The 22,801-nt window shown below is 40.9% G+C and overlaps 1 protein-coding gene across 1 annotated transcript; it reads right to left on the bottom strand.

The window, feature by feature from the left end:
* Nucleotides 1–14,711: 14,711 nt before the first annotated feature.
* LOC306937045 (microfibril-associated glycoprotein 4-like) lies at nucleotides 14,712–16,959 on the bottom strand (the record flags this gene model as incomplete). Its single annotated transcript, XM_079520720.1, has 5 exons — nucleotides 14,712–14,995; nucleotides 15,456–15,626; nucleotides 15,838–15,934; nucleotides 16,183–16,371; nucleotides 16,912–16,959. 5 exons carry the CDS (start codon nucleotides 16,957–16,959, stop codon nucleotides 14,712–14,714), a joined length of 789 nt encoding a protein of 262 aa, XP_079376846.1.
* Between the last annotated feature and the right edge of the window lie 5,842 nt (nucleotides 16,960–22,801).

Here is a 22,801-nt window from a genome sequence, read left to right as displayed (position 1 = left end):
ACAGGGCATCCCATTGATTATACCATTCTTTGTAAATCATTACCACAACTTCAAAAGAACCCTCACACGACCGCAACAACACAATGTTTTGATGCTACAGTGTCACATGAGAAGGGCCTTGGCCTTGGCCACCTGCCAATCTACAAGTTGTAAAAGTTGCAATGGGCTACTCACATTTATGCAGCCACAGCGAAAAGAAATTGTTAAAACTACAAGATGTAACATTTCTCAGTTATATTTTGTACCTTTCTGTTATCTATAGTCACTATGGACATTTCGCGGTTATTTGTGATCAGGTCTTCTTGATTCTGTCATCTCGATCTTTCCAACAGATTATGATCGCTCTGCAAGTCAACTAAATTCAAGTTCATCTTTATTATCCCTCATTGGCCAGAAGCACACATAGAAGAAGCATTTAAAGCAAACAATACACATCACATGGGTGACAAATACATCATTAAACAGAAATGTGCAGAAATTGCAAGTGTAAATATTGTATGTCTCCTCAGCTGCTAATTATAAAACCTGATAGCATCAGGAATTAATAAGTTGTGTTTTATAATTATAATGCTATAACCGCCTGCTCCCTCAGTTGCTGTCTTGGATTTCACTGGGATTTTAGGTTCATGCCGGTCTTGGCTGTGTTCTATGGGACAGCCAATTGACATGTGTATAGCCACTATGCTGAGGGAGATAAGAGGACTTTGCTGTATACTGTAGGTGTCATGCTGTTTGGTATAATAATATATAATATGCTGGTTTGGTATAATAATATAGAAAGGAATAAAACGTGAAATATATTGTAATAACCGGTGGATTTATTCTCCTAAGGAGGAGGGTGTGACAATTATGTTGTAGGAGTCACTCTTTTTATTTCACACTACCAATATATAAAGCAACTCAGATAGGAAAAGGGAGATGGAGTGCCTATGGTGTTTGACCATGTCTCTAATGGTGTAACCTCAAAAGTACAGATGATTATTAGATTTTGGAAAGATTGGGCACAATTATTCCACAAATAATAGAATAGTTTCCCCCTACTTTGTTCCGGCCATTTTATTTCTTTTTTTATTCAAACTTTGGAAGGTAATCATAGCAATAGCATGCTAACTTTCTAGGAAGAGAGAGGCTGTATTTTCCTTTAGAATCCCAACCGATGATGTGGGTTTCTGAAATATCCACAGCCCTCCTCAGAGACACAGAGTGAGTAGACGGAAATGGTGCCACCTTGTAATGAGCATTCGTGAGGACATAATAGGCTAACATACCGGTATCTTCACATACATTAAGATGAGGTTCAGAATGGCTGAAGTGCTCTTTTCAGTAAACAATTGTTCTCATGTCTCATGCCAGGTATTAACATTCAAGAGATCTCAATCCAAAACCTAGCTTACATCCCCTCCATAATCAGCATAAATCAACAATCAGTCTATGATGCTAGATTCTCAGAACAGTTCACAGACTGTAAAAAGAGAGTACAAGGGGTAAAATGGATAGAAGGATCATGGCAAATACATTGGATCTTCCGCTGATCGCATTGCTGGAGTTGTAAACAAATCCTGGCAGGGGAGCCACTGGTTTTGATGATGTGATCTGTTTTTCGATCCAGCTCTGGTAGTGGGACACTCTGGTATACACCCCAGGTTTGATAGGTACGGTGCAAGCAGGGTCACCCCAGCTCACAACTCCAGCCTGGATCCAACGTTTACCCTGTTGGACCACCAATGGGCCTCCTGAATCTGCCTGTCAGAGAGAGACAAAATGGATGTTTGCCATCACTAAATATTCCAATACGAATCATGTATTTACTATATCGACTGGTGTGTTAACCCATTCTAGATGGGAGCCCCTTTGGGGTTCTTGTTGATATTTACAGTATATTAGCAGCATAAAATTTTTGTAATTTTTGAATTAATATCTGAAACTTTTCAGAAAACTCAGTATTTAGAAGGCGTTTTTAGAATTGGCCTCAGTCCAAATGTATTTTAGCTTTTTGATTTGCCTGTGTTCTCTTGTTTGAATTTAAAAAGACATCATCATAATGTGTCAATAAAGCAAACATAGTTACTGATAAATAATAACTAGATAGGTAACTATTTTTATGATGATTCCCTTTCAGTCCCATTGTCCAAAGCTTTCAGTCCCATTGTCCAAAGCTTTTTAAAAGCCCTGCAGCATCAGTAATGACTTCAATGACATGGTCAAAGATTAGCCTGTAACCAGATTTGCAATCCAACAGGGAGTTTAGCAAAGGTGTGTCTTCAGGTTAACACTGCATCGAACAATATCCTCTCCATTAATTCATCTTAATGTTACAAATGTTCTTTCATAAACTACTACCTATGAAAGTGGTTATAAGGAATACCAAACGACTCGCCCCTTTACCAACTCGCCCCGGGAAGTAAATTATGCTTAAATAACACTAACATGACTGAGATGTCATTTTGACCGTTTTTAAAGATTTTGAAGTTAATTATCTTTGCCCATGAAGCTTTCAGAAGGTTCCCTTTCCATGACCATCATCATTCCATCATCTCAGAAATTGAAAACATCTGAAACATTTTCTAAATATGAATTTAAGCACATCCTACTTGTGTCTGATAACCTATACCTAATAACCTAACCTTATTCCTAACCTTAACCCCAGTAAAACTACATGCCTAATGATGAGGAATTTCCCATCATGCATTCACTCAAATAGGGTCTTCACACAGCTCCCAGATAACGCCAAGGCCTGTCTATACACAATGCCTTCCTGTCACCTGTGACCATCTCTACTGACTTTGAAGCTCTGAAACCATGCTGTGAGAACACAGTGTGTCTGACACTTTGGCTCTGGTGACCTAGAACCCCCTTCTCACCTGTTCCCCCCCCCCCCCACCCCCCTTCCTTCCTTTTGTCTGTAAGCAAATGGTTTTCATCCTGTCTGTATTCCCGTCTCCTCTGAGACCCGTCTCTCGGGGTCCTCCTTGTGGGCGGGACTAACGCTATATAAACTGTACCTCTTTATTCTGACATTAAGCTGCTGGGGCATACGTGCCTGGGTTGTTGGGGAACCAGCATCCATGTATTTCCTGTGCACGTTAAATAAACCATCATCAAGCTTGCCTCATGGTTCTTCACGCGTTTAGTGTGTACAAAACTGCCACATCACTAACCCTAAAGTTATTTCTAACCTTATTCTCAGTAAAACAAAATAAAGAATATAAGAACCGTCGGACCGAGCGGTCGGTGGAAAAGAATCGAGGAGCGAGATGGTTTAGGGGAGACCGTACCGTTATAAGTCCTCACCATCACTTCAATTAAAACTTCAGTTATAGCCATATTAGCACAAACTGAACAAATCACTCTCAAATTGTGTCTGGTCGGTCAACTATACCTAACTGGATCAAACCTGAAAACGTGTGTGGTGTATTATGAATCATAACATCTGCATTACTACATGGTTAGTCACAATTGTACATATAACTTTAACTTCTGCAGTCTGATCTCACTCCAGTGTCTCACCAAAGTGACCCACTAGAACTAAAGGCTATCTGTGGGTAGGGTCAGCGACCACAGCCTTGCCTTACGGCAGCTGTAGAAATACCTAGGCTATTCAGGAAGACCACCTGGGGCTTCCTGGTTGACCTGGGCCAATCTTTATGATAGGAGGCTACAGTTAGGCATTCTATTATTATAGTGCCTGTCACAGGTGGGGGTCTTTGACTTAACTGACACACACACACACACAAACACACACACACACACACACACACACACACACACACACACACACACACACACACACACACACACACACACACACACACACACACACACACACACACAGTGACACCCACATGTTAGAATTGTATAAGATGGGACACAGGAGAGTTGGGAGGGGAAGGTTGGTTGGTTGGTTGGAGGAGAACGGAGAGGACAGGCTTGGCCTGGCCTGAATGCTGTATGGACTTGATGACTTGATGCGTGTAACTTGATGTAACTATGGGATATGCCTTGATTGAATAAAAGAAGGACTTTGCCTGGACATCGCGACTCACTTCATGCTATATTAAGGAAAATAAGGTTATAATCCACGGACCTGTTTAAGGATAGATTCCTCAAAGTGGCGCCCGGCGTGGTCTTGATGACGTGGAGTGATATTCTACGGCACGGAAACCGAACCTGCGAGGATCTGTGGATTTCCCTTAATTTTTCTTTTTTTTGGAGTGAGTTCTGCGACCCCAAGACTGACAATGATGCTGAGAAGAGTCTGTTGTTGAGGCCTGGTGTTACGTGAGGACTGAGGGGTGAGCTTCTGTTAGGGAGTTTAGGAGTTGAACGGTAGTGTGTGCATGGTACAGTATGGTTGTGCTTTGTTTGTTTGGTTTTGTTTGTTTGCGTCTGTGAGTCTGTGTTCATATATGTGTTGGCGTGGTAGTGGGGAGAATTTTACTTTTTATTTGGGTGGTTTAATTTGGGCTGGCTTCTGGTATAATTTTTTTCTTTTGGGTGTTTCTGAAACATGTGAAACGTGTTTCAGAGGGGGGAGGAATATAGATATTAAATTGGGGATTTAATTCAGGTTAAATTGGCTTTAATTTGGGGTTCAAGCTTAATTTAGAGTTTAGTATGAGAATACATTTCTCATTGTAAATTATCACATTTAGGATATTTCATTTATCCTTTGTAAAATTACATAGGTTAATTTGGATTGTTAAGCCTAAAAGTTTTAGTCAAAATATATATATAGTCTGTATAAGTAAGTTGACCTTAGGGACAAAACTACAGCAACCGTTGCTTACATGTACCTGTAAATGAGGACAGTGAGTGACGTGGGTGTGAGATGATCACGGGGGGTCTCTTCCCTAAGTCAGTGAGCTGCTAGTCTAAAAAAAAATATATATAGAGGCATTTCTATGTTTATTTTTATGTGTAGTTTGTCTCTCATTTCTTTATGTTACATTTTGCTGTGTGGATGGTGTGAGAGAGAAAGTATTACATGTTTTCCTTGGAGTGAGTTTGTATGACTGTGTGACTATCTACTCATTATTTGGGGCTAGTATGCAAATGAGTATGCATGTTGGTGACTGTGTGAGGTGAGAGGAGACTGCAGTCAGAGTACAGAGTGTATCACCCAGAATTTATGACAGTGAGGACATGAGCAGGAAATTGTTCGTACCATTGTCTCCTGTGTCAGTACTGCCCGATGAGAAGATTTCCGCTGATTGCAGCACAGACAACCAGTGCATTGACACTGAGGGTCACAGCAACAACTCAGCACAGACTGAGGTGGACAACAGGGACATGAGGCCATCTAAGCAACGGCCAGATGACAGCGACACTCAAAGCTCTGTTAAGAGGGAGCTGGAACGGGTACGTTGCCTGAAAGAGGACTTGACCAGTGAATTAAGGACACAAAGACAGTCTATGCGTGCCATAGAAACACGGTTGAGTGAAATTCTGATGAAAGAGGCACATTTGATCCTCGATTTGGGTGACCTGCAGGATGAGGCTGCCACAGGCTGCCACAGAGACAGTTCACGTGGAGGTGATGACGTCTACAGAAGGGCAGCCCGCCCTGGCGCGGACATGAACATTGACTCTGATTCTGACTCTCTTTCTGATGACTATGGCGAGGACGTTAGGCCTACACAGACCGACCGGAGGAAAAGGATTCAAAGTCATGGGAGGACAAGTGGGAGTAAGAGGACGAGGAAAGAGGACTTCAACGAAAGCGAACAAGAGGAGGTGATGATTGCGCCCATTAAAATACTGCCTGTGGTTGTCCGAGGACAGAATCTTGACTACAGACCATGGTCTAATATGGACATGACGGACTTGGTGACAAAGTTGCCGCCACTGCAGGAGGGGGCTTACGCATGGATGGCCAAACTCGACGTACTTATGGTGGGTTCTCAGCTAACCGTAGGGGATATGAAACAATTATTAGCACACCTTGTGGGTATGCAGAAGTTGAATAGCCTCCTGATCCGTGTGGGAATGCAGGCTTATGTCAACACCGCTGTAGGAGACGCAGATTTGTATGTGGGACACAAGGGGTTCCTGGATCGTGCACTAAGGGAACTTTACCCCACAGACCTCAATCCTGACAGGATTTTGATTGACTCTTTGGCTGACAACGAGAATCCACGCTCATATGTAGCCCGTGTGCACCAGACGTGGATGGATGTAACGGGGAACGATGCCAGCCGTTCAGGTCACGAGCGGGCCCTGGTTAGGGACAAGATTCTGAAAGGTTTGCCCTGGTCCGTGCAGACTAAATTAGAGGAGGTGGTCTCCCTTTCAACCCTGCCTTTGGAGACCTACACAGACCATATTGTTCAATGCGTCGACCTGTTCCGGAAAAAACAGGAGTCCGAAATACTCAAAGCTTTGGACCTTGTTCGACAAATGAATGAGAACACGGTGTCACTACAAGAAGAAAAGCTGAAAAAGATTCAAGAAGAGAGACTTGTCCAGCCAGAAGTTGCACCTTTTCAGCAGCAGCAGTCAGAAGTGCTGCCATGGAGAATGAGGGCATCACCAAGTCAACAACAGGTGTCATCCTATCAGTGTGCTGCACCATGGGGAGTACTGCCGCGGACACGTCATGGCCCAGAGAGCTGTAGGATGAAAGGAGTTTGTCATAACTGTGGTACATTTGGTCATTTTTCTGGACAGTGTGACCAGGGACCACAGCGAGAGACTCTGAGAGGCTGCACGCTGAGACGCCCCTCTCTGTGCTGTTGAAAGCACATGGCTTTTGATCTGTCACCTAGCTGTCATCTGACACTGACCCAATGTATTGTGCATTTGGCATGACGGACATTTTGCTTTTGACACTTTGAGGTTTAGTTTAGGGAAAGAAAGACTTTGTAATGAAAAGGGGTACTTCAGTTTAGGAATGAAAAGATTTTGGTTGATTTGTTTAAAAATAATAGTTAATGGAAATAATATGAGTTCATTTTAGATAACTTCATTGAATATTACAGTGAAATCCAATCCAAAAATGAGAATTATATTCTATTTAGTAATACAAATGTTGTTTAATTGTTAGTTAAAATAGGCCTAAGGTAGGATAATATGTCCGATATTACTTTGTCTCCTGTCCATTATTCTGCTATTACTAGGTACCGGTAATATATTGCAGACAATGTTGAACTGATGGGGATAATGTTAATACGGATTAGAAACTCACCATGAGTATTACATGTTAGTTCTTAGTTTGTGTGCAACTTTCCGAATCAGGAGTCGGATGGATGGTTTCTGCAGGACCATTCATCTGTCCATTAATATTCCATGCAAGTTGCTCACTAACTAAGAAGGGGGGGAGAAGGGAATATTATTCTTATTATAGGAATTAGCCTAGGAACAGTTCACTTGAATTTACAGAAGCTGGGTGTGACAACAAACAGCTTCGGACTGATAGGGTCATTGTCTAACAGATGCCAAATAACATAGCTTTTGATTTTGTTCTTCTGTTTTAGGTTTGATCATACTAGTTTTATTTTGAGTTTTTGTGTTAACTGTTTCAGTTTCTGAATAGTGTCCAGGGGGGAAGAGGTACCTACAAAAGGGGATTCAGTTTAATTTGAACATTTGGGGATTTTTGGGGAAAAAGGAAAAAAAGTGAACATTTTTTGGAAAATTAATATTTTGGGCAAAAGTTATGATTCATATGTTATACTAATAGTATTAAGGACTATTAGTAGGGGGGAATATGTGGTGTATTATGAATCATAACATCTGCATTACTACATGGTTAGTCACAATTGTACATATAACTTTAACTTCTGCAGTCTGATCTCACTCCAGTGTCTCACCAAAGTGACCCACTAGAACTAAAGGCTATCTGTGGGTAGGGTCAGCGACCACAGCCTTGCCTTACGGCAGCTGTAGAAATACCTAGGCTATTCAGGAAGACCACCTGGGGCTTCCTGGTTGACCTGGGCCAATCTTTATGATAGGAGGCTACAGTTAGGCATTCTATTATTATAGTGCCTGTCACAGGTGGGGGTCTTTGACTTAACTGACACACACACACACACACACACACACACACACACACACACACACACACACACACACACACACACACACACACACACACACACACACACACACACACACACACACACACACAGTGACACCCACATGTTAGAATTGTATAAGATGGGACACAGGAGAGTTGGGAGGGGAAGGTTGGTTGGTTGGTTGGAGGAGAACGGAGAGGACAGGCTTGGCCTGGCCTGAATGCTGTATGGACTTGATGACTTGATGCGTGTAACTTGATGTAACTATGGGATATGCCTTGATTGAATAAAAGAAGGACTTTGCCTGGACATCGCGACTCACTTCATGCTATATTAAGGAAAATAAGGTTATAATCCACGGACCTGTTTAAGGATAGATTCCTCACGTGTCTTATAGGGTGAACATTATACTGTATTTAAAATACTTACAAAACAGGTGCCCTTTCCTTCTTGACCAGCACAGATCATGTTGTCAGTGACTTCTCGTTCTCCTACATAGTCAGCATTACACTGTTTATTGGACACAAAGGGCACATCCACCTCCTGCAGGCTCTTTGGAGAGGGTAGGGGAACTAGAAAAGAGATGGGTTTTTTTTTGAATAAAGGTCTTGACTTCTACAGTTTGGGGTAAACAGGAAGGGGGTTATTAAGAGAACAGTTTACAAAAGAAACCGTAGATACAGGTGGCCAAGGAGTAGTAGTAGAATGAAAACAGAAAAGGTTTGCCACAGAATGTCAGCCATATACACATACACATTTCATATTATTTATAATCGCTGAACTTGATGAAGACGTACGTCTCACCTCCAGTGTTGATTGTGCCCCAGCCGGTAACCCAGGCGGTGCTGCCAGCACTAAAGTCACTTCCATTTGCTGCCAGACAGATTGGTCGGATGTAATCGGTAAAGTTTACAGGAGGGGAGAGTTTTAGCAGAGCAATGTCGTTGTCCTTAGTTTTATTGTTAAAGTCATGGTGTTCGAGCAGCTGGGGGTTGGTCCTGGACACCTCATTGGGATTAGAACCCTCCTGGGTCTGTCGTCCGAGGTACACTGTGACCTCACTGATATTGAAACTGGAGAGAGAGAGAGAGAGAGAGAGAAGAGAGAGAGAGAGAGAGAGAGAGAGAGAGAGAGAGAGAGAGGAGAGAGAGAGAGAGAGAGAGAGAGAGAGAGAGAGAGAGAGAGAGAGAGAGAGAGAGAGAGAGAGAGAGAGAGAGAGAGAGAGAGAGAGAGAGAGAGAGAGAGAGAGAGAGAGAGAGAGACGAGAGGAGAGAGAGAGAGAGAGAGAGAGAGAGAGAGAGAGAGAGAGAGAGAGAGAGAGAGAGAGAGAGAAAGAGAGAGAGATCTCTCTATTGGCCTATATCTATAGTACAATCCAGATTGCTAACTTCATTCGGACAGCACACGCAAATGTACACTTAAATTAACTTTAATTACCGTGTACAACACTGATGTAGAAAGTCATCTTTAAAAGAATTACATTGTTGAGTTTATAAGCAGGGTTAGGAAGTAGTACAATAATAATGCATAGTCAAATCTCACTATCCAAAGCATGAAGCAGACATCAGGATCCACATGTTGTTAATGAGGGTTCCTCCACAGCGATGGGAGCCTGTAGAGTGCAGACTGGCCATCCAGGGCCATGACCCTGGTTCAGCATCAGAACCTCCTATGATCCTCTTGTTGAGTGGAGCCACGCCGCACACTACGAAGAAATGTAACAAAACGAAAATGAAACATGTAAAATCAGGAAACGCTCCTTTTTCAATATGTAGCCTATTCAATATGTATTCAATATGATCTCAATGAAATAGAGAATGAGTGTCATTTTGTGTTGTACTGTCCTTTTTATGGTGCGGTTAGAGAAGTGTTGTTTAATAATATAAACTATGTTAATATGATGGATATGAATGATGCACAACTTATTAACCGTTTATTTGAAAAAGATTTATTTAAATTGGCAAATTATCTAGAGAAAGCATGGGACCTGAGGAAAAAGGCCATGTACAGCCAGTAAGAGATATTTATGCTAGTTACGGTGTTTTGTTTTATGTTTTGTTTTGTTTTGATTTATTGTATTTGTATTTATGTTGTATGCGATCAGTAGTATGCGATCAGTAGTAGAAGTATAAAGAACTAAGTGTATAACTGTTTATTGTAACTTGTGTGAAAAGGTGTCACAAGGTGGCATGACACTTAAATAAATGAAATCATTAAATCATTCATATTCATTATTGATAACTTCTCTAACTTTTCTTTTCCATCACCATTCACTGCTCTGTTGCTTGTTTGGTGCTGGGAGTCTGGTGCAACGCACAGGTCCTCGCTGTACTGCTGGTGAGAGCAGGAGTGGACCTGGTGAGACGTAGGAGGGGCCCGGACAGGAGGCAACCCACGGAGCCTAGTCCCTCCACATGCCAGAATTGTACCTCTCAGTCCCGGCATAGTAGTTCCGGAGTGGTTCCAACGGATTGTGTGGCCCTGGTCTTTCCATAGTGGGTCTGATTGAGGGTAGCTACTGGGACGTAAGTCGGGACTTGATCACCCCGGCTGGGTCACCCGAGTGAGGGGTATGATGTTCGCGAGACCCAAAACCCTGATGATCTTGGGATACATCACTGAGGATACGTCCCAGTTGCATCCATGCAATGTATTTTCGTTCTGAGGTATTCTATTTATAGTGACTCATAGGAATAGACTGTGACAACCAGGTATTGTCTGGTGACCATCGGAGAGACGGGTGACAGCCGGAATGTAGACGGCATCCCGGGAGCAGTATGGGTTAGCGCCCCAGCCTGCATCCTCCGTGAGGAGGAAGCCCAAAAACCTTCAATGAGGCCTTTAGGAGGGCCATTCGAGCTGCAAGTGGAGCCTGCAGTACCACCGTTGCCCAGGTGGAGCCTGCAGAACCATTGCGCCTCAAGAATCCACCACTCCTGAATGAAGTGTCTGGAGCTGGGAGTCTGGTGCAACGCACAGGTCCTCGCTGTACTCCTGGTGAGAGCAGGAGTGGACCTGGTGAGACGTAGGAGGGGCCCGGACAGGAGGCAACCCACAGAGCCTAGTCCCTCCACATGCCAGAATTGTACCTCTCAGTCCCGGCATAGTAGTTCCGGAGTGGTTCCAACGGATTGTGTGGCCCTGGTCTTTCCCTAGTGGGTCTGATCGAGGGAAGCTACTGGGACGTAAGTCGGGACTTGATCACCCCGGTTGGGTCACCCGAGTGAGGGGTATGATGTTCGCGAGACCCGAAACCCCGATGACCTTGGGATACATCACTGAGGATACGTCCCATTTGCATCCATGCAATGTATTTTCGTTCTGATATGTTCTACCTGCTTGTTTATTTGCCATGCATGGCAGGGATGTTAGTTCAGGCTTTGGGCCTACTTATTATTTTTGTGGGATGGTATTTACATTACTTGTCCTATACCTGCTGATTCTTTACAGTTGTACCAAATACCTACATTATACTGCCTTGTTATTCTTACCTTTAACAAGCGGTTTGTATTTTGTGTATTTATATGTGCTCTGTATTTCTTTGTTTCAGTTTCACACTTTCCTATATTAAATCCAGTCCATGTACAACACTTCTGCCTGTTCCTTGGAGGAGACTTATAGGAGAGAGTTTAGCTGGCTGTGAAGCCCAATTAGGACGCAGAGTCACGTTGGGTGTAACAGTACAGACACAATGGGAACTAACAAACGAATTTCAACCTTTTTTCCTTAAAACATTGATCTTCCAATAAAGCTGATTCTATTGAGTCATACAATGTGGGATTGTTTATGATTATCTTAACAAAAGTAAAATTAATGGAAGAGGAACTCACCATCCAGCTGCGCTTTACCACCTGAGAAGTTGTAATAATTACTGTTAGTATGGTGACACAGAAACGTCTCCTGAAAGTCAGGCTACACAGTCAAATCTCAGTGTTGATTTAACTCTTGAGTGTACAAATCAGACCAAATGGACCCATAACATCTAACAAACAATTTTGCATATTGGACTTGAGTTTCTATGTTTTACACATGATATAGTCGGATATATTTATACTGCAGGTACTGAAGATGATCCTGGTTTGGTTTAACATCAGTAATAAAGTAATAAAAAGTGAAATACAAAGAGTATGAGATTGAACATTTCTCTGGAAGGGGGCATGGCAGTGTGATGGCACGGACTGGCAAAGGAATAGGTCTTATTGTTTTGGCTTAGCCCCGGCCCCATGACTGGCCAGCCCTTCTGACATATGCCAGAATTGCCAGACATTGTACTTTATTCCATCACGTAGCAGTGGTTCTCAAACCTTTTTGGCCTCAGAACAATGTACGTTTACCTGACTCAACAGCTTAGAAAACTGTGAGAGAAAACACAGTGATAGGTGCATCTATTAATTGACTAGACAGTATGTGAGAGTTGATCTCTCTCTCTCTCCCTCGCTCGCTCACGCTCTCTCTATCTCTCTATCTCTCTCTCTCTCTCTCTCTCTCTCTCTGTGACCCCAGACTTGACAGGTATACGCCTATACGGCATGGATCCCCCATTGGAAAAATGTAGTTCTAGTGACCTCAGTCTATTTAGTCGCAATGCAACACAAATTTGTTTCACAGAACGTTTGTCCCTAGAACAGGGACGAGCTACTTGACTCAGCACTTGACGCTGTGTCACTTTTCAAGGTTTTCTTTTTTGTTTTTATTTTCCAAACAACAATCGAAAATACATACATTCAAGAAAAACAAGAGCAAAACAAAAACGAAGACAAACCAGTACAAGAAATAAAACAAACACTTTTCAAGGTTAAAAAAAGAAAAAGAAAAGGACATTACTTTTTATTTATTTATTATTTTTACATGATTGAAATCTTAATGTTTTGTCAATTATTTGGGGGCCACTTGCAATATCCTCGCGGTCCACCAGTTGTCCCCAGCACACAGGTTGAGAACCAGTGCACTAGACACCACTACACTCAACATTTCTGTTGCATAACATTCCCTGATACCTCTACACACTACACAGCAGCAAAGCTAGCAATCATCTCATCTGCAACACTGTAAAGTAATGGCTGTCGAATAAGTTTAGGGTAAAAAGATATACCCAACAAAAACACAATGGCGGTCATCTGCCTACAGACTAATAATTATATTCCTCACATTTTTAAAGGCTAGATCTGTGGATGAATTGTTATTCATGTTCATTAAAAAACTATTATACTTAAATGTTCTCTTTCAGTGGTCGTAATGAAATGTGTGTGTATCCTATCTTAGTTTGATCCACCAACAACAGAGCAGAGGCCCCTTTCTAAAAAAAGTTAAGTTTGTAATCTTTAGACATTAATTTTGTTTCGTTATTTATGTGCTATGAAGTTTTTTAATCTCTAATCCATACCTCCATGATAGATTGGACAGAACAAACAAGTCCTTGAGTCCAGTTGGTATACTCAACAAATTCTCAGACAGTTGGCACACCCACACACACTTGCCAACACTGTATCGTGCGTGCGTGCGTGCGTGCGTGCGTGTGTCTGTTGCTGACATGGGAATCATTAAATGTGTTTCATAAAAGTGGAAACACTATCTACATCATAGAAAACAACCAGACTGTTTTCCAGTTGAAAATGTGTTATTTTCATTGAGGGGTGCAGTAATGGGACCAAGACTTACTGTATGGCTGAGCATGAGTCCAACTCCTGATGCACAGGTGCAATGTTCCCACCCACAAATCCACTTCCACACACAGAACCGGGCCGGCACCCTGGGCGCGTTCCTGTGGGTCTGGAACTTCTGGGGACCCCCCCGGGGACGCCCACACGGAGTTGCACCACTCACTTCACACGGGTGTGATTTTTAATTGTAAAACAATATTATATAATGCGAGTGATGCGGCAAAGTAATTTACTTGATTGATTTACATGAATTGATGTAAATTGATTTGTGACCAGAGCTAGACTCAGATATGAATATATAGAATATATAGAAACTGGAATTATGAATTGACTGCACCAAAATGGTATTTATAAGAAATATAAGAAATGCATGGGGGGAAATAATGCAAACAAGTCTTTGTCTGATTGAAATAAATGTTCTTTTATTGCAGCCATTATAGAAGGGAATAACAGTTCAGAGTTAGAACCAGTAGATACAACAGAGTCAGACTCAGTTAGGCAGGAGTTCAGAGTTCAGACAGGAAGGTTCAGGAGGCAAGCAGTAATTGCTAGAAGTCTTAGTGTAATGTAAGAAAGACAGTGTGGAACTGAACCAGTGTATACTGAGAGACTGATGGAATATAATGTGTCAGTGACAGGATGTGAAATGACAGGAGAATAACTGACCATGAAAACAAACTGAATGAATGAATGAATACAGATCAGGAGATCAGGAAGGATTATGACAATTAGGGTGGTCTGTGGTGACTGTATTTAATCTAAGTGATCTTTATGTACGTATTATGCTGCAATGGATAATTTATACTTCATCGTGTTGTATCGTGTCACGTTTCACGTTGTTATTTTTGGGTCATATCATATGAGATTTTATACAAATATGAATTGGGCTTTAATAATGTGAGTGCTGACATTGATTGATTGAATACTTAATTATGCAGAAATGTAAACCGCACATGGTACAGTAAGACATTAAGGCTAAAAGTATAACACATGTATTTCAAGTCACAGACAGAACTGTTCTGCCACACTGGAACTACTCATCTGTGTCTTCATCCTCGTAGTCTCTTCTGCGTAGTGGTCTGATCTTCATACTGATAGACTTCAGACTGGGTGCTCCGCTTCCTTTCCATGAATCCCATTCAATACCAAAGGTGCGTGTGTCACCGGCCAACAGATAGAGTCCATTGGGATTTGAAGTGTCACAATTGCCGTACCAGTACCCTCCCAGGTTGTCTTTAGCACAATGATTGGAGGCATCATCTTGGTCACGGTCTGGAGTGGAGAATCTCCGCCCATTGTGGTGGCTTAGTGAGTCACCTGAGTGGAAAGAGTTAAAAAGATTGCGTATCTTCATAGCATATATAGTTACCAAAAATGAAATAATAGCAACTCTTTTAAAATACTGCTCTATACAACATGCTTAATTATTACATGTTTATTTAAAAGTTCTGTAAGTGATTTTACGTTTTGTCTTTTGAAACAAAAACTATTTTGTTAAAATGTTAAAACTCTATATTCCAGTAGTAGTTTAATAAACAGAACATAATCTTTCATCTAAACAGGAAAGATAACACATTTTACAGCTTTGTCTGTTAGCCTAATAATTCCTTTGTTTTTAATTAATGTCCAATTTCACTTTATTCTGTATCCTGTATAAGCTCTCTCTCCTCTATTGTGAAGCAACACATTTTTTTGTTATTCAAGTCAAATTAACAGTCAGGTTACTGATATGTGATTGCATTTATCTGTGGGAATCACTTCTACTTATCAAACATACCTGCTCCTCCATCTTGGAAACGATCAACGTGCAGCATGTATCCGTAGGCCTCTGAGTCGACTTCAAATGAACTGTACTGGGCGAATGCCTTGCTCCCGATCGCACTGAAGTCCTCCATGTCCACTCTAAACTCGGTTCTTCTGTAAGTCAGATGGTAGAGATTCTCCAGGCCTACAAACAGTCACGGACATGTTGCAGTTTGAGAGTTTAGGCATAGGAGTTGTGCAAAAATATATTTTGGCCATGATATTTATTTATACCAATGGTACAAGAAAGCTGTCACAAATTCCTCTAATTAGATTTGAAGTAGTTTATGCGTACATCTCTCCTGTTGTTAGCCCTTGTTTACTCAACATACAGTAGGCCTACTGTAATTTCTCACCTAGCCAGTATTCTCCCTCAGCATTGCCAAAACCACTCTTGTATTGGTCCCAGGGTCTGTAAAATGACACTGTGCCGTCCATCCGTCTTTGAAAAACCTTAGCAGTAAAACAGAGAGAGAGGAATTAGTGAAAAACAAAAAGACAGAGCCAGAAAGAGTTAAAGCAGAGATGTGATAGGAGTATGAAGGATGCGTGTCTAATATGTTTATATATTTTCACTGTTGGTACTGTATAACATTTCAACACTTTCAATGCAGTAGAATTTTTTCTGCATAATGCAAGATTACATTACAGTAAAATAAAGACACAAGCATAGATCCTGCAGGACATTGAACTATTCTTACCGTCCACCTCCCTCCATCAGTGTCCATGTCACAGTAGACCTTCACAGCAGTATAAGCGTCAACAGGATAGATGTTGTAGACCCCACTGGAAGCGCCGTGAATGGTGTAGATATCATCACAGTCCATCGGCAGGGAGCTCACAGCCACAGAGGACAGGAGACACAGCACAAACACTACTTCATATAGTGACTGTAGGAGAAAAGACTGGATGAAGCTAGCATATTTTTCCTGGTCTGCTGTCAATGGCCACGATGACCAATATAACTCACTTATAACAATAATTATGCAAACAACATACAATAAATAACAATAACATTAAGCGCACAGGGCCAGTTGCAATATTCTAGACCTAGACATGCACACACTTATGTACGTAAATAGTGAATATCCGAATATCCATTTTCTTTTTGGATGTCTGATTCTGTCTGATTCTGATTCTTGTATTTACATTTTTAGTTCATCTCCTATATTTCTGTGTAAACTTAGAAAATGTAAAGTAAAAAAAAAACACAAAAAAGTAATAAAAATAGGTCAGAGAAATACATCTTACCATCTTGGTTCAGAGAGGAGGGTGGGAGGAAGGTTGTGTACTTCGTGAGGGTCCTTTATATATGGTTGTTACCGTACACGTACACATTATCCAAAAATACTTTTATCACTGACTGACTGGAAAAACGGTGTGTTCATGACTGTCAAATCCCGGAAAGTAAACTTGTGGGAACTTCGCACCTGTGCATCAGTTGAAGCCTTAATTGACCCCAGCTCAGTTGTAGCCATAGAGGTTGTAGCGCAACATGGCTCCTCTCCACTGCTTCCTTCTCAGTTTGGTTTGCTTTGGCCTTGACCGATTGTTGCAGCTCTCTCTTTGCTGCTGTGTGAAGGCTGTGTGACGACTTCTCAATCCATATTTCCATTCTTTCACTTTTTCCTTCTGAAGCTTCCTTTTCATCGCTTTCTTGCTCTCAGCGATTTCAAGTTAGACACTCTCTAGTCTCTTCACACAAGTTGTCAAAGACTCTACAGAGAATAAAGACTAATGAAATAGATCAGTGGTTTTCAAACGTTTTGTGTCCAAGGCCAAGGCTCACAAAAGGGCAAGTAAGTGTCAAGGTATACCTGTATTCATGTCCGTTAAAAATAACATCTATACCACATGTTATCACTCTTATCACTGCCCACATTCCTGTCTTTTTCTACAGGCAGGTGTTTGGGTGAATTTCACCCGTGTTTAGTGATAGAGTGATAGAGAAAAATCCCATACACCCACAATGAGCTTTTTATTTCTTCACTGGACCATTCTCACATGTCCCAGTAATGGGTGAACCAAAGGATAAGTTCCCAGCTCCATTATTGTTTTCAGGAATATTTTTTAAATAATACCCACTTTTTCACTGTTTTGTTGGTGTGAAAAGTCATGATGAAATATTAAAGAAGAGTATCTGTAATGCTGTACTTTTTCCATATTTTGTATGGAATATTTTACATTGGGTAAAATATACCCGTGTTGAGATTGTAAATGAGTTCGTTTGGATGAGAGCTAGGTGAACAGAAATGAAATGATTTAGTTGTATTCTTCTTTTGCAAGCCGTTCAAAAATAATGTTCAAAACTGTACTGAAACATAAAATACTGAGGGTAAAAAGACATGAGTGAGAAAGTCAGTCTGTCTTTACCACAGTGATGATGTGACAAAAAGGATGTTTAGTGTTCTATTTGTAGCCCCTAGAGGGAGGCAGAGGGAAATAAGTGACAGGGGTATTTAAAGCCTTTCTGAACAGGCAGGTAGCAGGTCTGAAATCCATGGGGCCTCACAACACTGCCAAGAGTGTTGTAGAGAGGAGGATGTGTGAGCCGATCTGTCAAGGGGTAAGCCTGCTGTTTTATTTTTGTATGTTCTAAAATGGGACTGTTTTATATTGCCAGGTCTGTACTATTGCTGTAATTCAAGTTCCTCGGGGTACACATCACTCAAGACCTTAAATGGTCAACACACACCACACACGTGACAAAGAAGGCCCAACAACGCCTCCACTGCCTCCGGCAGCTGAAAAAGTTCAGTGTCAGCCCCAGCATCCTCAGGTGCTTCTACAACAGCACGGTCGAGAGCGTGCTATTGTACTGCTGTACTGCTTGGTATGGCAGTTGCACCGCACTCGACAGGGGGGCCTTGCAGAGGGTGGTGAAAGTGGCCCAGCGCATCATAGGAGGTGAACTTCCATCCCTCCAAGAACTCTATGAAAAAAGATGCACAGCCAAAGCGAATCGGATCATCAAAGACACTTACCACCCCAGCCATAAACTCTTCAAGGCCTGCAGAAACCCTCGCCCTGGTAAACGGTTTCTTAGCATCCCAAGTACCACCAATAGGACACTAAACAGCTTTTTCCCCACGGTAGTGAGACTGCTAAATAAGCAGTAGTGTAGGACTGGCTGTACACTCTGGACACACCGGACTTAATTATCGTTTTATCTTTTATCTATTTATTAATATGAGTGTCGTTAGGTTTTTAATTAAACGTTCTTAAGGTTTTTTGCACTTTTTTGCACTCAACTGCTGTTTTAAGCTGCACTACAATGTTTTTCACTAACTGTTTTATCAACAACAGGAGCAGAGATGTAACCATAAACTACTTGACATTAAATGCTTGATAGACAGACACATAACTTTAATTGTGATAGTCTTGTTTACCACTGGTATATTGTCCATAGCCAAACATATATAAAAATGCCTAAACTGTTACTTTAATTGTGATAGTCTTGTTTACCACTGGTATATTGTCCATATAGCCAAAAATATATAAAAATGCCTAAACTGTCAAACTTCTACATGTGCTTGTATGTCTTCATGTACTGTAGGGCTGGAGAATCTCTACTATCTGACTTTCAAAAGAAGTGAGTTGAGAGCGGACATGGCGGACTTTACTGGGGACACTGCATTCGCGAAGTACAACTCGTTTTACATCGACTCAGAGGACTATGGATACATGCTACATGTTGATCAATTCAAAGGTGGCTCAGCAGGTATGTTTAGGAGAAATTATCTGCACAAATAATGACTATCACACGAAAGAATCCTGAGTGTTAATTTGAGCTGAATTAAAAAAGGGTAAATTCTTAGTTAAATTATATCATGGTGTGTGTTTTGGTTGTATGATATCCTGTGTAAATAACCATACCAAAGCTCATAATCATAATCCAGCCAATTACCCAGTCACTAAAATCCACACATGCATATATAATTTTCTAAAAACGGATCAACTATTTGGAAGATTAACTGGTAACAATAGTAACAATAGTAGTGGTAATAGACAATTACTTTTATTATTGATTTTTTTCATTGTAAAGAACTTACTTTCCCTTTTGAACTCTATCTACACAGGTGAAGCACTAATGGCTCACAATGAACAGAAATTCTCCACTCAAGACAAAGACCAGGATAGCTATGGTGCAGGACACTGTGCTAAAGAGCGTCTCGGAGGGTACTGGTACTACGCTTGTAGTGCTTCAAATCCCAATGGAATTTATACGTGGGTAACTGATCACATACCTTCTTCTAGTAGAGTCCACTGGGGTTCATGGGGTCACCTGTGGATGGTGAAGTCTATCAGTATGAAGATCAGACCACTAGGCCCAAGAGAAGACCAGGATGAAAATACAGATCTCAGATCAGTCTAGTTTCATTGTCTGAGACCAGGTCAGGAGTTTAACCCGAAGAAATGAATAAATCATATATATCAAAGTATAAATTAGCCATGATTCATGTATATAAGATAGAAGGATCACTTACCTTCACCGCCTGCGCCCGGAACCGGGCCGGCACCCTGGGCGCGTTCCTGTGGGTCTGGAACTTCTGGGGACGCCCACACGGAGTTGCACCACTCACTTCACACGGGTGTGATTTTTAATTGTAAAACAATATTATATAATGCGAGTGATGCGGCAAGTAATTTACTTGATTGATTTACATGATGTAAATTGATTTGTGAATTGATTGATTTACTTGATGACCCATTCTACAATGACTAATAAAGGACATTATTTTTAATCAGAATAAGGAGTTAATATAATTTTAAAAGTAAAAAGATCATTTTGACATGTATTTTGTATTTCATATGACATTTTTTATTCCCTTATATAGCCTACTCACTCTGCTGCATATCATTGGACACTTCAGGATTCCACCATGGCCACCTCATTCTCATGATGGGGATTGCAAGCTAATAGAAACAGCCTTTTCCTCCCTGGAAAGTTAGCATGCTGAACTACAAGCCATTCTTTCATTTGAAGAATATTGTGAACCACATTTTCTGCTATCCCTGCATGAGACCTAAATTGTCTTTTTCTCTAAGTAAATGACTAGCTGTTCGAACATGTCCAAACAACTCAGAGTGTTAGCAGGCTATAGGCATATATAGGCTAAGCCACTGGAGCAAGTCAGAACACCTACTGTGTCTCCTTTGTGACCACACCTAAGATAGAGATATTTGACCAGTTGATATAATTAGCTGGGGGGTTCTGGCCGAACCCACTCCCTGACATGCATACTGTCCTATTTAAGAAGTAAAAACTGTAGGCCTATGTATTTGTGTGTTCACTCGCTCCCAGGCCGGAGGGCTGCCGGTGTGCATGGCTGGCCTTTGCTCTGCTGTAGCTCCTATGATCTGTTCTGACAATAAAAATGGAACTCCGAAAGATATCTTCAGCTGCTGTGTGCTGCTTCTCATTTCTTCTCTTTTTCCAGTTAGTCTAGAAAGTATAGGTCCTATCTATACTCTTTGTGCGGTGGAGAGAACACACTCTCCTTTTAAATATACTTCACATTAATAAAAAATAAAAAAAAGTTTGAAATCTCATGCCTTCCGATAATGTCACTGATAGACAAGTTTCTGAATTGTCTGCAGTCCTCGATCCTCTGAGTATAGACAGTGGCATCTTATATGGGCATTATTGGGAGGAATGATAGTTGATAATGATGGGTTGGAAATGGGTGAAGTGGTCCTTTAAGGGCCAAGATGTTTCTGTGTAGTGTCTTCTATCCTACAGCATTTTAATCCCTTCTTCATAGTCTGTGTTGTTGTATTATCTTTTGTCATGTTTGTTTTGTTTTCGACAGTAGACCACATGTGTATACAAATTACATGAAGGATATATATCGAGTTAAAAGCAAATATTTTGTATTAATAATAATGTTGTTTATTTTAACAAGGGACTCCTGACCCAGGACTGGTGGCGTCCAGAACTAGCATACGGTAGATTGAACACTGAATGGTTAAATGAAAGTCACCTTTTGGCTTAAATATTAACTGACCGAGTAGTTCAATTATTAGAAAATACATTTGGTTGAGGGTCATATTATTCTCCATTCAGTCTAAGGATGAAATGAATACCTGTGGAGGGCAGAAATACACCAGCAATTACACTCATCATTAATTTGACGTGCATATGTTTGTAATAAAAAAGAACAAAATAAAAATAAATTGAACAAAACACGATTGACAGGAGGCAGGCTGTGAAAAGTGTCTATGAAAAGTGTCAGAAGACACAGACATGGTGAGATTGACAGCTGAATCTGAATGGTAACCAGCTGTTATAGAAAACATTTCTAGTCTTCGTTGGAATTGATCTCACCATGGCAACAACCAACAACAGTTCTGCTTGGTCCAGCAAAAAACATTTAAAATGTAAAACAACCAATAATAAGGCATGATCTACACAACCTTACAACCTTTAACAGGTCACACCATTTTTGTTGACAGACAAAAGAGTTACTTTAGTTGATTGATATTGAACTTTGTCACATGAATTGAATGACTCACATTAGCTCTACCTAAGGAGAAGTCCTTAAGGCTATGGACCAGAGCTAGACTCAGATATGAATATATAATATAGAAACTGGAATTAATTGACTGCACCAAAATGGTATTTATAAGAAATATAAGAAATGCATGGGGGGGAATAATGCAAACAAGTCTTTGTCTGATTAAAATAAATGTTCCTTTATTGCAGCCATTATAGAAGGGAATAACAGTTCAGAGTTAGAACCAGTAGATACAACAGAGTCAGACTCAGTTAGGCAGGAGTTCAGAGTTCAGACAGGAAGGTTCAGGAGTCATGCAGTAATTGCTAGAAGTCTTAGTGTAATGTAAGTAAGACAGTGTGGAACTGAACCAGTGTATACTGAGAGACTGATGGAATATAATGTGTCAGTGACAGGATGTGAAATGACAGGAGAATAACTGACCATGAAAACAAACTGAATGAATGAATGAATGAATACAGATCAGGAGATCAGGAAGGATTATGACAATTAGGGTGGTCTGTGGTGACTGTATTTAATCTAAGTGATCTTTATGTACGTATTATGCTGCAATGGATAATTTATACTTCATCGTGTTGTATCGTGTCACGTTTCACGTTGTTATTTTTGGGTCATATCATATGAGATTTTATACAAATATGAATTGGGCTTTAATAATGTGAGTGCTGACATTGATTGATTGATTGATTGAATACTTAATTATGCAGAAATGTAAACCGCACATGGTACAGTAAGACATTAAGGCTAAAAGTATAACACATGTATTTCAAGTCACAGACAGAACTGTTCTGCCACACTGGAA

Source organism: Electrona antarctica, assembly GCF_951216825.1.
Source record: "Electrona antarctica genome assembly, chromosome: 14".
Taxonomy (NCBI): domain Eukaryota; kingdom Metazoa; phylum Chordata; class Actinopteri; order Myctophiformes; family Myctophidae; genus Electrona; species Electrona antarctica.
The sequence above is the reverse complement of the archived record's forward strand: the minus strand, read 5'-3'. Positions and strand labels throughout refer to the sequence as shown.